Raw genomic sequence first — 16438 nt, 5'->3', positions numbered from 1 at the left:
GGGTGAATATACTTGCCTTCCAGGGTGTAATTTGTTTTGAGACGGGTGACACTGACTAGAAGAGAAAACAGCTTATGTTGGAATACAATCAGTGATGATGCTTACCCTCATTTATCAAGTTGTCAAGCCTTTCCTGAGATTTAAAATGCATATAAAAGCGCTCCATTACAGCAAGATGGGAAAGCTGAAGGAAGATGATCTACAAAAACGCCTTCTATTTGCTTAGAAAACCACCCACCGTGGACTGATCTCATTTCTAGCAAAGGCACTTTTTTGACCCAGTAATCACAAGAATTTGTCTATAAACAGCACTTGTTATGTAAGAAAGCATGTTCGCATGCTTTTGGCTTGTAGCCATGTGTTGATTGTCATTGCGAAGCACGCACAAAAACTCTCTGCCTCATTTTCATACGCAAATGTGAAATCCCAAAAGACTGTCAGTGATGCCAGTTGGTCGAGTTCATTCATGAATAAAAGTCACATTGCTGCATTTCAGTGTCTTATCTGTGGCACTTACGTGAAGCTGGGCAATACTGAAGTTGGACTTCACAGGGCACAGCTCCCATGTTTCATTTTCAAGAAACATTCGCAACTCCTCCAGGCGGGTTCTGCAGGGGTACAAGGAGAAATTACAAGAGGTTGGCTTTTGTCAAATGAATACCCTTTGCCATTCAATTCACTGAAAATGAAATGGGCTGGCAAAAACAGTTCAAGAAAAAGTCGATCAATGAAGAAGGTTAGAGGAAGTCATGCTACGATGAGTGTCAAAGTGGCTCGCTGCCAGACAAGGACAATGCCAGCAGCCTCTTACAAAATGTCAACATCAAAAATGATAATTCACAATGAACGCTACGTGGAAACTTACAAAAGTCCACCACTAATCTCAAAAGAACATACCGGCTGTACACACGATTATAAACTGGGATGAGCTCTCTAGATTTAAATGAAGTGTTTGACATTTTAAAAACTCATCCCTAGTCATGACATCAGTCCATGATGTTTTTAAATGCTTCAAATTTACAGCAGCCGTAGAAAAAAACGAATTCGTTTTGTCCTCTAAGCCAGAGGGCACAATACATATTGTAATGGCACAATGTGTTAATGGCGACGCAGTGACAGCAGAGATTAAGCATTCAGAAGACTGACAGATAATCGCTTTATGGATGCCATCCAACTGCTTGAATATTCAGAAATAATGGTAAGATGCCCTCATTCAACGTCCTCCATCTCATTAAGCAGAAAGGGTCTTTATAATGCTGACTACAGCAGGAAGAATGGATATTTCGGCTTTGTTCAGACAGACAGTGACAATCTGATTGTTTGGTGTAACGGAAAATCACTATACTGTAGTTGTTTGTATCGTGATCATTTAAAAAGCACATTAATTTTTTTGTAATTCAGTACAAGTGTTCATTCAGAATACAGAACATGATGCATATTCCACAGTATTCAATCTCTATCTGAATATAGTCTCGCACTCATTCTTTCCTATTGAACTACGCAACATTCAATGCTTAGTGAATGAGTCAGCAGTTTTGCACAGCGTATGCTCGAATGCACAATAAGAGAGACATGAGCAAACTGAGGCAAATTTACCAGTTTTCCAACCTCTCGATGACAGCCACTTACAGTTGTTGTCTCTTGGCATTGGTTTGAGATATATCATTACTACAGCAACTGGTGCAGATGCACCGGATATCGACCACAAAATCAGATTTCAACACTTGCACAAGGACAATATGGAGAATCAGTCCTGTAGATCAGATTTGAAAAATCAAAGCCAATTTGCCAGCAGCGTGAACAAAGCCCCAGTTGGCTATCCTCTCATCATACGAGCCACATTTTCAGGCTTGAGTATGTGAGAGGCACTTAAACACATAATTGCTTTTTACAACCCATCATTCTGGAAGCTAGCTGAAATATGAGATATTGTCGTAATGTATATATCTGATTTACATCTATTACGAAGAGGGTGTGATGTAGGTACTATATTTATATCTCCATCACTTTTTATCATTTCTTGCATTTCCTGAGACTTGAGCTACCTTATCTCATGACGAAAACGTACCTGTGGGAACTTTTTTGCAAGACGCAAAATATGTACCAATAAGTACATATCACTGCAGTTTCCAATAGCAATGAACACTAGAGGTGGTAAAACAGCGAGCATTTGTAATCGTTTTCGTACACAGTTATGATTACTAGGGCTGGGTATTGTGACCAATTCGGCGATTCGATTCGATTCTTATTTTTATGGTTTTGATTCGATTCGATTTCGATTCCGATTCGATTCGATATCGATTAGCTATCAATATTTAATTTAAAATGTTAGTTTTGCAGACATGGGATCCATATTTTGATATAAATGCTGGTAACTGAAACTCTCCTACTTAAGTTTATTACTGAAATACACATCTACATTAATAATAGGGTGCGCACAGTTGTTTATTTTAAACAACTTTTATTTTAAATGAACACTGTAACAAGAAGTCATAAATATGTGCATGCATTGTACACCATGTAAACAAACTGCAAAATGCGCATTACTGTAAAAAAATAAAAATACTGTAAATGTGCAACAGTGAAATCTATTAAGAACTTCAAACATGTTTAAGAAATAAAACATTTTTTCTAAATTCAAAACGTTCAAAACAGGCCCATCATAAAGCCCTTGTCTGCATATACAAAACATTCTGTCCATAAAACGAACAGTTCTCAACTACAGCCTAATCATTTTTGATCACCAGATTTTTCTGCAAAAAAAGCAGCTGATCAACATGTTCTGATCTAAGGCAGCTCCTTTGCGCTGTGATTAGAACACCAGCGGTTGAGAAAACTCTCTCAGCAGGAACACTAGTGACACCTTCAGGACGAGAAGTGAATTCATATCCTCTTAAGTGAAGCACGCGCATTAAGAATCGATTCAGGGATTTCCCGAATCGATATTGTTGCGTTAAACTGAAGATCGATTAAAATCGGAGAATCAATATTTTTTACCCAGCCTTAATGATTACAGCTCCATATGTTTGGCTTTCAAAATCCATGCTTAGCAATGGAATTGGATTTAGGATTAAAACCATCAGTGCACAATTTTCCACTCCACAATCTATCAGGCACATGTTACCAGCAAACATTCACTCATTCACTTCATTCTCTTCACTCCCTCCAAGCTGATCCTTTCTAATCATCCTACTACTTGTCTGCTCGATCCTATTCCATCTCATCTCCTTCCAGCCATTTCGCCTGCAGTTGTACCTGCACTCACTCACATCATTAACTCATCTCTTCACACAGGTGTTTTTCCCTCATCATTTAAACAGGCTCGTATAACCCCATTACTTAAGAAACCCACCCTGAACCCATCTCTTTTAGAGAAGTACAGACCAGTTTTCCTCCTTCCTTTCATTGCAAAAACACTTAAATGAGCTGTGTTCAACCAAGTCTCTACCTTGCTCACACAGAACAATTTCCTTGGACAGCAAACAGTCTGGTTTCAGAAGTGGACATTCAACCGAGACTGCCTTGCTCTCAGTTGCTGAAGCCCTAAAACTGGCATGAGCAGATTCAAAATCTTCAATACTTCTCTTGCTGGATCTGTCTGCTGATTTTGACACGGTTAACCACCAGGTCCACCTGTCAACCCTATTGGCAAAGGGCATCTCAGGAACTGCACTCCAGTGGTTCTCAGATAGGTCCTTCAAGGTATCTTGAAGGTGAGGTGTCCAAGTCACAACTTCTAACTACTGGAGTGCCTCAGGGCTCTGTTCTTGGTGCACTTCTCTTCTCTGTCTACATGGCATCATTAGGTTCTGTCATTCAAAAACATGGCTTTTCATACCACCGCTATGCTGATCACACTCAACTCTACCTCTCATTCCATCCTGATGATCTGACGATAACCTGCTCGCATCTCAGCTTGTCTTACAGACATTTCTTGTAGGACGAAGGACCATCATCCTTTAACTAAAGCTTGCCAAGACAGACCTGCTTGTGTTTTCATCAAACCCATTGTTTCATCACAATTTTACCATTCAGTTAGGCACATCAACCATAACTCCTTCAAAAATAGCTTTGCTTACAAAACCACCACTGGCTCTGCACCCCTGAACAGTGAATGGTGCATTATTGTGCCATCCCAAAGAGGCACAAAATCATTTTCACTTTCTTAAATGTTCCCTCTTGGTGGAATGACCTAGCAATTCAATCTGTGCAGCTGAGTCAGCCATTTTCAAGAATCAGCTAAAAACACATCTCTTCCGTCTTTATTTGAACCTCTAGCACTCTCTATTCTATTTCTATTCTTTAAAAAACTTCTCCATTCTTTTTATATCTTCTATATTTTCTATATTTTTTCTTTTTATTTATTATTCAATTAACAACAACAAAAACATTAGCTTGCTCTATTCTTTTTCTATTTTATCCGTTTTTTTTTCTTTTTATTTACCATATAATTAAAAAAAAAACCTTGCTATGTATATTGCATTAAGCTAATCTCATAGCACTTACATAGTATTGGTCTTTTGTTGATTTTCATTGCTTCCATTGTCCTCTTTTGTAACTTGCTTTTTGGATAAAAGCATCTGCTAAATGACTAAATGTAAAAGTAAATGGATGCAGCATCCTTGGGTATGAATCCCGTGAAAACATGACTCAAGATGAAAAAGCTGAAAGATCGGAAAACAAGCTATAACAGCATGCTTGCGATTGCATTTTACGTAACATTCGCTTGCAAAAAAGTTTCCACAGGAATGTTTTCATCATGAGATCAGGTTAATATTGATCCTATAGCCTTGGTGTTGCTAATGCAATGCTACATTTTAAGCTAGAGGAACACTGTGACTTTGAAAACATCCATAAATTTTAGTCATGTTTGCTGTGTTAAATCATTTGCATGTTTAATTAGTCAACTGAGCTCAACTGAGCACTAAAACAGCATGAACAAATAAACAACACTATCAGTGGCCACAATACACTGCTGTGGGAATGAGTAGTTAAACCTGGAAACACCCATTTTTGGAATTCCACTTTCATCATCCAGAAGTCAATGGAGTTATTATTATTATTTTTTTTAAAGAGTTTTTGGTTAAATATCTCTGGTTAACACAAGCTCAAATATATTTTCACATTTTAACCTACAACATAAAACCACTCATGTCTTGAAAAAGGCAGTCACTAATAAGGGGCCAAAAATGGGACTACTGAGCTTGTTGGGGACATTAAAGGATTAGCTCACTTCCAGAATAAAAAATTCCTGATAATTGAGTCACCCACATGTCATCCAAGATGTTCATGTCTTACTTTCTTCAGTCGAAAAGAAATGAAGGCTTTAAGGAAAACATTCCAGGATTTTTCTTCATTTAGTGGACTCCAAATTGCAGTTTGAATAAAGCTTTAAAGGGTCTTGTCTAGCAAAACAATCATCAAAGAGTTTACATTTCTATACTTTTCAACCACAAATGCTCATCTTGCACTAACTCTGTGCATACACGACTACATAATCATGTTGGAAAAGACACGTGTGGTTAGTTCTTTATCTATGTAACATCTCATTTTCTCCTCCAACTTCAAAATCATCCAACATTTTTTACCTTTTTTGTAAAGCGCGTTTGACTTTCTTTGCAAGCTCGATTTGTAAACACAGGGTCGGTACTTCCACTTAACGTTCACATTTTAACCGGTATGATACCAGTATCAGTACCTGAAATTCGGTGCCGGTACCCAACGGTACTTTTTTCAGTACTTTGCTCTCTGTGTAATGACAAAAACATTTATTTTAGTGAAAAAATAAGTCAAAAACTCTCAATTTCAACATTTGAACAATAGGGCCCTACAATCTTTTTTCTTTCTTTCTTTTTTTTTAAATTCTTGTGTGTTTTAATTTGTCTAATAATCAAATGAAGGCATTAAACTTTTTTTTTAATCAAATGAAATGAAATTAATGAAATGAAACACTTTTATTTTTGGGCAAACAAACAGAATTCTACTGTTAAAATTAATTTTACATTATAATTACAATTAAAGTAGTTAATCTGGTTGTAATATTTATGTTTATAATTTAATTGTTTTATTTAAATTTGACAGAAAATCAAATATATGTGACCCTAGACCACAAAACCAGTCATAAGGGTCAATTTATAATTGAGATTTATAATTGAGTATAATGTATAATTTATACATAAATAAGCTTTTCACTGATGCGTGGTTTGTTAGGATAGGACAATATTTGGCCAAGATACAACTATTTGAAAATCTGGAATCTGAGGGTGCAAAAAAATCTAAATATTGAAAAAATCACCTTTAAAGCTGTCCAAATGAAGTTTGGTACTTATGACTGGTTTTGTGGTCCAGGGTCACATATAAGTACAAAAGTAATACAAGAGTAATATATATTTGTTACATGTTAAACTGTACTTTTATTTTGACCGGTTGCTGTGAAGTTTCTGTGTATATACAGTATGATACGATGCTAGTTTTCTCAAATGAAATGGTAAAATTCTCATTAAGTGACTCTTACAGCACCTTTGGAGATTAAGTTCTTGAGTTCATGTCATCATATAGTGAGTCGCAGAAGCCGAAAATCACAGCGAGCATCATGTGTGCTTCAGTATTTGTGTAGTTAACAAAACTGCATCTCCGCCATTCATAGAAACAAAGGCAAGCGGAACATGCAGGATTTATATTTAACCGTCTTTTTTAATATGCGTTTTAATATTCTCAGACACTAATCCATACTGCGATTCAAATTAAGTGACAGATCTACTTTTGATTTATTCATCCAAAAATTGATGAATTCCGTGGCATTTCGCACTATAGAGTAAATTCAGTTTTTTTTTTATGTCTGAATCGTTTTAAGTCGAGCGTGTGTAAACAAGCATTTGTGGATAAAAAGTACAGTCGTGGCCAAAAGTTGAGGATGACACAAATATTAATTTTCACAAAGTTTGCTGCTAAACTGCTTTTAGATCTTTGTTTCAGCTGTTTCTGTGATGTACTGAAATATAATTACAAGCACTTCATACGTTTCAAAGGCTTTTATCGACAATTACATGACATTTATGCAAAGAGTCAGTATTTGCAGTGCTGGCCCTTCTTTTTCAGGACCTCTGCAATTCGACTGGGCATGCTCTCAATCAACTTCTGGGCCAAATCCTGACTGATAGCAACCCATTCTTTCATAATCACTTCTTGGAGTTTGTCAGAATTTGTGGGTTTTTGTTTGTTCACCCGCCTCTTGAGGATTGACCACAAGTTCTCAATGGGATTAAGATCTGGGGAGTTTCCAGGCCATGGACCCAAAATTTCAACGTTTTGGTCCCCGAGCCACTTAGTTATCACTTTTGCCTTATGGCACGGTGCTCCATCGTGCTGGAAAATGCATTGTTCTTTAGCAAACTGTTGTTGGATTGTTGGAAGAAGTTGCTGTTGGAGGGTGTTTTGGTACCATTCTTTATTCAAGGCTGTGTTTTTGGGCAAAATTTTGTGAGTGAGCCCACTCCCTTGGATGAGAAGCAACCCCACACATGAATGGTCTCAGGATGCTTTACTGTTGGCATGACACAGGACTGATGGTAGCACTCACCTTTTCTTCTCTGGAGAAGCCTTTTTCCAGATGCCCCAAGCAATCGGAAAGAGGCTTCATCGGAGAATATGACTTTGCCCCAGTCCTCAGCAGTCCATTCGCTATACTTTTTGCAGAAGATCAATCTGTCCCTGATGTTTTTTTTTTTGGAGAGAAGTGGCTTCTTTGCTGCCCTTCTTGACACCAGGCCATCTTCTAAAAGTCTTGGCCTCACTGTGCGTGCAGATGCGCTCACACCTGCCTGCTGCCATTCCTGAGCAAGCTCTGCACTGGTGGCACTCCGATCCCGCAGCTGAATCCTCTTTAGGAGACGATCCTGCCGCTTGCTGGACTTTCTTGGATGCCGTGAAACCTTCTTAACAAGAATTGAACCTCTTTCCTTGAAGTTCTTGATGATCTTATAAACTGTTGATTTAGGTGCAATCTTAGTAGCCACAATATCCTTGCCTGTGAAGCCATTTTTATGCAATGCAATGATGGCTGCACATGTTTCTTTGCAGGTCACCATGGTTAACAATGGAAGAACAATGATTTCAAGCATCACCCTCCTTTTAACATGTCAAGTCAGCCATTCTAACCCAATCAGCCTGACATAATGATTTCCAGCCTTGTGCTCGTCAACATTCTCACCTGAGTTAACAAGACGATTACTGAAATGATCTCAGCAGGTCCTTTAATGACAGCAATGAAATGCAGTGGAAAGTTTTTTTCTGGATTAAGTTAATTTTCATGGCAAAGAAGGACTATGCAATTCATCTGATCACTCTTCATAACATTCTGGAGTATATGCAATTTGCTATTATAAAAACTTAAGCAGCAACTTTTCCAATTTCCAATATTTATGTAATTCTCAAAACTTTTGGCCACGACTATATATACATTTTTTTCTTTTCATCTAAAGAAAGAAAGACAGGAACATCTTGGATGAAATTGGGGTGAGTAAATTATCATGACATTTTTATTCTGGAAATGAACAAATCCTTTAAGTGCCAACATGCCAAACTGGCAACCTCATCAAGCCCACTTTCCAAACTCTAGATTTTAAACAAAGATTGAAAGAGTTATTGGAAGCTTGATGGTTGTTACATGTCATGCAACTGTGACATAGTTGTTTATAACCTCTATTCTAAATTTCTGTTGGGCACAGAGCTTATTGCCTGCAATAACCTTACAAAAATACATTTTTAGAGAATCCCTCCTGTAACTGATTGTAAGGTCAATTCGGTCACAGACCATTTATCTTACCTGTGATAGTTCTTAAAGTAGTTCACACTCTGCCTCTTAATGGACTCTTGCAACACCTCAGACTTGCTGCCGCAGAATTCCTCTCCCACCTGCATCAACCTGTCAGCCAGGGAAGAAAAACAAAAAAACTGACAAGAGAAAAAAAAAAAAAGCAAAATGAAGTAGAAAGTGGTTCACTCTTCTAATTAACCCCAAAGAGTTACTTCACATCACATGTCCCAGCGAGGGTAGAAAATGGTGCCTCTATTCACACAAGTCAGTGACCCCAAGGCAGGATCAATACAGAGGGCTGCGGTTTCACACACAAAATGGCCTTTTAATTGAGCCCTGTTAATGGGGATGACCACACCACCCCTCTTGTTGAGGAACAAGCGGTTTCATTGATGCCCCTTGGCCCCATTTTGTCTTTAGGGGAGTTTCTCATGAGGCAGAATGGATGGTGGGGGAAACGATGAAGTTGGTCCCTGCAGGCCAATCCAATTAGCACTAATGAGGAAGTGGGTCCCTACCTGCTGATAACATCCAGAACCACAATGAAGTCGTCGTACTTGAAGTTGGACACGTCTGTTCCCAGCAAATAGGCTTTCACTTTCAATTGGACGTCCTGGGGGGAGAGAGAGGAGGATGAGAGGTGGGAGGGCGAGTCATGAAGCTAATGGAGGACTGGAGAACAAACAGAGAAAGAAACAAGTAAATGAGTGCACTCCCTACCTGCCAGATCCGCGTTAAGCCATGTTCCAGCTTCTTTTTCACATAACTGCGGCCCACGGTGGATTCGTCTGAGCCCTCCACACTGGAATCATCTACAAACACAGGATTGACAGCACAGTTATTTTTAGCAAAGTAGCAAATACTCCAGTATAATCGTTATATGCTATTATGACAGGAGCTTAGGTAAGTCAGTCTAGCACTTGATTTTATCATGTTACATGTTTTTAAGTTCAACCAGATATTATTTTCTTATAAAAAATGATTAAAATGATGAAATGTTGGCTGAATTTAAAGGACATTTTCATCAAAAGCATTAAAACTGACTAATACAGAATATATGGCCAAAACCACTGGAACCAATAACCATCACAAATTGCTCCATTCTGTCATCAGCTAAAGATGTTACATATCGCATTCAAAACATTCACATCCATGAAAACAGATCAGAACAGATTGTGCTTGCAAAACCACATCCAGTGCTGCCAATTCTTTGGCAGCTGTAGTAGTGACAGTCACGATTACAAGGACCTTGACCCTGAATTTTCACAGTGCTATGCTAATACACTAACAATGACATTCTCTTACAACAGGGGTGCCAAAGATAGATTATTTTGTGTACTTTAAAGCTTGTGCAAGCAGCTGGACCACATGGAACTAGAGGTATGCGATATGACAAAAAATTATATCTCAATATTTTCTGGAATTTTGTTGACAACAATAATTAGACTACATTTTACTGAGTGTGTTATTGTGCTGGTATTTTGGCAAATGTAGGACTACCATGGACAGCTGACTACCAAAGCTTTCTGTGCTGTGAAATTAACATTTCCAATAAGTTTAAATAGTTTTTTTACTTTTTATGGGCATTTTTACTTTTATAAAGCCAATTTTTTCCAACCTAATTAAATGTATACATGATCTTCATTTAAAAGCCTTAAATTAAATCAAGAAATTCAAATAGTTATGGTGCGTTCACACCAGACGTGAATGAAGCGGCAAGCGCGAGGGATTTACATGTTAAGTCAATGCAAAGACGCGAATAGCTATCCTGCGGCGCGAAACGCGTGAATGAGGCGGTGTGAAATGCCCGAATAACGCGAATGAAGCGGCGCGAATTGAGCGCTTCAAGCGTTTGCCGCGAAATGCGCGAGTTCAAAAATCTGAACTTTGGCGAAAATTGACGCCGCGTTAACCAATCAGGAGCTTGCTCTAGTAGTGACGGAGGCAGAAATCCGAAACAACAATGGAGGACAAAATCACCGTTGCTGTCTGTGGTTACTCGGAGCTGTACGATACATCTTTGTACTTTATAGAAACAGGAATAAAAAGGATCTTGCTTGGAAGAAAGTGAGTGAAGAGGTCGGACAATCTGGTAAGTTTTAAAAAAACGCTCTTTACTCAATCTGACCTACATATATATACATATTGAGACTACAAGCAAGCTGAAGCAAGCTAAAGCTGGCAAATTGAGCTCATTCACCTATTTTACAACTACTTTCCCGCTGACGAGTGGCAGACGCCCCTCCCATGACGCGAATTCGAGTCTGTTGTGAAGTAAACGTCACGCGCGAATGACGCGATTTATTCGCGCAAGTCGCGTCTGGTGTGAACGCCCCATAAGACACTACAGGGCTGTTACCAATCAAATGAAATCAGTATCAACAAAATTTGTGTTTGCAATACAGAGGTAGCACAGAATCTGCATCTGAAGTGGCGTTTAGATACATTTACACAGGTTGTTTAATGTAGGTCACAAATGCATTTACATGCAGTTACAAATGCACACATAATGTAAAAAAAATTTAATACTGATATTTGAAATTATTTGGAGAAAAAAGGTCAAATATATTTTAAATACAAACATAAATTCGCTAGTAGTTGGTGGCAAATCACTGCATGAGTAAGTCACTAAGTCATTTATTCAACCGATTTGTTCTAACTGTTGATTGATTCAGTAACAAAACACCATCTGTGGCTTTGTTTGGAACTATTTTTGTAGTCAAAATACAACAAAAACAAGAACTGTTGTGTCTAAAATGCAAGTCAAGTAATATTAACTTCTTCAAAGTCAAACGGGGGCATTTTGGTCCTCCTTATCTCAAATTTTTGGGGAACTGTAAATGTTTTTTAATAGACTAAATCACTAAATCTCAGTCAGGAGAAGGTAGTTTCTCTGTTAAATTTGTTGTTTGATTAACATTCATAAAATATTGGTTGGAAAACAATTTATAAGTTGAAAATTATTTAATAAAATAATTTAAGTTAACTGCATATTTCTATTCTTTGAATACACCCATTACTTTAAAAAAGTATACACTTCAAATTCTATAACCTCTGGAAGTATTAAAAAAGACACCAAGGTTTTACAAATTAATTAAACAAATTAAATTCATGTTTAATTAAATTTGGCCCGCATAAGATTTCCTGATCCTCAACTTACAATGAGTTTGACATTCCTGGCTTACAACAATCAGACTGATAACAAGCACTTCCTGCAACAAAGCAGCTGTCGCTCCTCATCAGGGGAAGTGTTCATCCTGACATAGCAAACTGAGTTTAATCAAAGAAGACACCTATCAGAGTCATCAAAATTTACCACCTAGATGTGCAACATCTCTCCTGGCAGAAGCTGTACCCGTGATGTAACATGCATCAAAATGAACTGAGACAGGAACCTCAAAAAACTTCTGTGTCAGTTCATTGTGAATTCATAGCATTGCTTTTCATTGCTCAGGCTATTATGTACCCGCTCTAATGTAAAGAGAAGGATACTTACGATGAGAATTACGATATGACCTGCGGAGACGAGCGCAGCAAGAGATGAGTGTATTAGGAGCATGAATGTGGGCGACTGATCTTAATGTCTATATACGCACAGCGTGACTGAGAGTGACTAAATACAAAAGCCCTTCAGGTGGGATTTATTCTGGACTGATACTCCAGCAGGCTCTTAGTGATACAACATAATTATCGTGTCATTGATGTGCAGATTATACAAACAGTTCCACTTCGGCACTCTCGCTGTAAGTCATCTCTAGAGAAAACAAACAAGCATTTACACATGAACCTCCTATGCAAAAAGCTAAATGCTCTAAAGAAACACTCCACCTGTCTGCCTTTTCTTGGCAGGGACCACAAAACTCTTCACACTGAAATGGTGCTGGAGTTCCAAAGCCAAAATTTTGGCAAAAACAAAACATATCAACATAAAATATAATAATTAAAAAAAACACAAAAACAAACAAACATAAAACAAAACAATAAAAAAGGAACAAAAACAAACATGAAACTAAATAAAACAAGCAACCATGAAACAAAGATGAACCAAAACAATACAACACAAACAAACACTAAACAAAACAATACAAACAAACATTAAACAAAACATGAAAAAACTAAAACATGAAACTAAGTACAAAACAAAACAAACAAAAAACAAACATGAAACAAACCAATACAAAAAAGGAACAAAACAACCATGAAACAAATCAATACAAAAACAACCATGAAACAGAACAAACACGAAAAAAACAATACAAAAAATAATAAACATTAAACAAAACAAACAACTATAAAACAGAACAAACAAACATGAAAGAAAACAAAAAAATAAACATGAAACAAAACAATAAAAAAGGAACAAAAAACAAACATGAAACTAAACAAAACAAGCAACCATGAAACAGAAAATATAAAATATAAAGATGATATAAAATATAAAGATGAAACAAAAACAATACAAAACAAACAATCAAACACAAAACTCTTCACAGTGAAATGGTGCTGAATTTCCAAAGCCAACATTTTGGCAAAAACAAAACATATCAACATAAAATATAATAATTAAAAAAACAAAAAAAAAACAAACATAAAACAAAACAAAACAATACAAACAAACAAACAAAAAACAAACATGAAACAAACCAATACAAAAAAAGGAACAAAAACAACCATGAAACAGAACAAACAAACATGAAAGAAAACAAAAAAATAAACGTGAAACAAAACAATAAAAAAGGAACAAAAAACAAACATGAAACTACATAAAACAAGCAACCATGAAACAGAAAATATAAAAACAAAGATGAAACAAAACAATACAAAACAAACACTAAACAAAACAATACAAACAAACATAAAATACAAAACATGCAAAAAACTAAAACATGAAACTATGTACAAAACAAACAAACAAACAAAACAAAACAAAAAAAAAACACAAAATTCTTCACAGTGAAATGGTGCTGGATTTCCAAAGCCAAAATTTTGGCAAAAACAAAACATATCAACATAAAATATAATAATAAAAAAACAATACAAACCAACAAAAAACAAACATGAAACAAACCAATACAAAAAAGGAACAAAAACAACTATGAAACAGAACAAACATGAAAGAAAACAATACAAACAATTAATAAACATGAAACAAAACAATACAAACAAACATAAAATACAAAACATGAAAAAACTAAAACATGAAACTATGTACAAAACAAACAAACAAACAAACAAAAAAAAAACCCACAAAATTCTTCACAATGAAATGGTGCTGGATTTCCAAAGCCAAATTTTTGGCAAAAACAAAACATATCAACATAAAATATAATAATAAAAAAAAACACACAAAAAACAATACAAAACAAACAAACATGAAACAAAACAATACAAAACAAACAAAAAACAAACATGAAACAAACCAATACAAAAAAGGAACAAAAACAACTATGAAACAGAACAAACATGAAAGAAAACAATACAAACAATTAATAAACATGAAACAAAACAATACAAAACAAACAAAAACACAAACATGGAACAAAACAATACAAAAAAGGGAACATAATACAAAAATGAAACAAAATACAAACATGAAACAAAACTAAGCCAACCCAAAAAAGAAAACAATACAAACCTAACAAAAACAAACAAACATGAAATAGAATGCAAAAAGAACAAAAACAAAAACATGAAACTTAACACAAAACATACACAAAAAAAAACATGAAACAAAACCATACAAAACGGAACAAACAAACATAAAACAAAACAATACAAAAAAGGAACAAAAAACAAACACGAAACTAAATACAAAAAAAGGAACAAAAAAACAAACAAAAAATACAAGGCAAACAACAAAGCAAAACTAAACAAAAAAAGAAAAACAAAACGTCAAAAAACAAAGCAAAAATGAAACAAAAAGGCACAAGGTGACTAAGAATCTTAGCATATTCACACATCTAAACAGGGAAAATAGAGTCGCTGTGAGGTGAAAGAGTGGGACGTTCATCAACCAAATTGTTTTGCGTCACCCTGTTCTGAAAACTTAATTGCAAGCATTATCCCACCCCCTGACATATGATGTTAACCGATCTTCTCAGTTGGTTTCAGAGGCTGACACAATTTTTCAGCCTGGATCCTTTTTAGAACTTTTCTGTGATGTAAAATTGGCAGAGTGGCATTAACCAGGAGCATTGTGAGGTTAAGTCAAGAGAGACTTAAAATTGTTGGTTCCAACAATTTTAGGAAACATAGCTCCTGATTGGGCACCAGCTTTGACATCCCAAGTATATTGGGACTGTTGAAGACAGCTTCAGAGAAGACCTCAGCACCAGTGATTAATGGCATTTCAGCGGATGCTCAGTGCAGCCAGCAGACGGATGTTTGGCGCTCACAAAAAGAAAGCTTTTATATAGGAGAAGAGTGGTTTTATATAACAGCACTCGCTTAAACCCCACAGAGACACAGTCATCACTCAAGAGTTCTATCTGTGCAGGCTTCATGTCATCTTTGTACCACCGGAGAGAAGAAAATAACTCCCATAGTAAAAGGCAAACCAGGTTTAGGTTTTACAGTAAGTGCATGGAAAACTTTTTCTCTCATGTATTCTTTAAAACTAGATTTGCATCACACACATCCCTGTCCGGCTTTAGTTGCACAGATCATGACTTCAGCTGCAGAACACGCAAAAAGTTGATATTTCACAGAGACTAAATCCACAAAGCTCCAGGCCACCTTTACCCTTTTCCTCGCTCATAACATGAAAGATTTTATGAAGTCCCTATCGCTGATGGGATCCTTCCTGAACCCCAAGGGGAAAAAGCATCCAATCCACATATCAGGAAATAAATGAGGTGGAAAAAAAAATAGTCTGCGTGTGAGCAACTAACACCTCAGAATGTCACATGACAATCCAGCAGCCAAACAGTTATTTCTAACCTCCGAAGTTTAATATCTTCACACTGAACAAAGATGGGAGAGGAGAAGGAAGATATTAAACCTGGGTTGAAAAAGAAAAAAAAAACTTCCTGTGAGACCCGGTTCATACAATTATGATAACAGTATCAGCTCAAACACTTACACTCAGTGGTTATTTCACTTTTCTTAAGGTTATTTCAGATTTTACTGGTCATGTAAATAGACTCATAAATAAGAATATAATACCTGGTTCTTGGAATGACGTTTGTAAGAGATGTTCACTGTCAAGAAACGTGTGGTGGTTTTTTAATCAAGGATGCTCTACATATGACCTCATTACATCGGACTTGGTGAGCTGTAGAAGCTGCATTAAAAAGTTCAAAAGAAATTCTGACCTTGAAGCAATGAAAAGAACAGACGATTTCATGCTGCTCATGATTATAGCTATGCATTTGTCAGGAAAATATAGCAGCAGGATCAATAACATGCAATTTAAAGAGTGACAGTCTCATGACAGAGAAATCGTTTTTGCATCCAGACCTTGACCTATGCAATGGGGTCTAAAAGTCTGAGATCAGGGACTATTATTTTTGTAAAAAGGACCAAATCTAATACCAGCATAGCAAATCAACTAAGTTGGACTGAATAATACACATATATTTTAGAAGAATAAACACAAAAAGTATAGAGCAAAGTATCTGATGG

General features: G+C 36.4%; 1 protein-coding gene across 2 annotated transcripts in view; it reads right to left on the bottom strand.

Annotated features, from left to right (window-relative positions):
• vps50 (VPS50 EARP/GARPII complex subunit) overlaps positions 1–16438 on the bottom strand; it is a 178781-nt gene that overhangs the window by 88059 nt on the left and 74284 nt on the right. For both annotated transcript variants that reach the window (XM_073821661.1, XM_073821662.1), the window contains exons 14-17: positions 9536–9627; positions 9334–9428; positions 8825–8923; positions 518–608 (exon numbers count right to left, since the gene is read on the bottom strand). In XM_073821661.1, coding sequence (XP_073677762.1) covers positions 518–608; positions 8825–8923; positions 9334–9428; positions 9536–9627 — 377 coding nt within the window. The remainder of the gene's footprint in view (positions 1–517; positions 609–8824; positions 8924–9333; positions 9429–9535; positions 9628–16438) is intronic.

The sequence above is a fragment of the Garra rufa genome, chromosome 17 (assembly GCF_049309525.1).
Source record: "Garra rufa chromosome 17, GarRuf1.0, whole genome shotgun sequence".
Lineage (NCBI taxonomy): Eukaryota > Metazoa > Chordata > Actinopteri > Cypriniformes > Cyprinidae > Garra > Garra rufa.
This window is presented reverse-complemented; position numbering and strand designations above follow the sequence as displayed.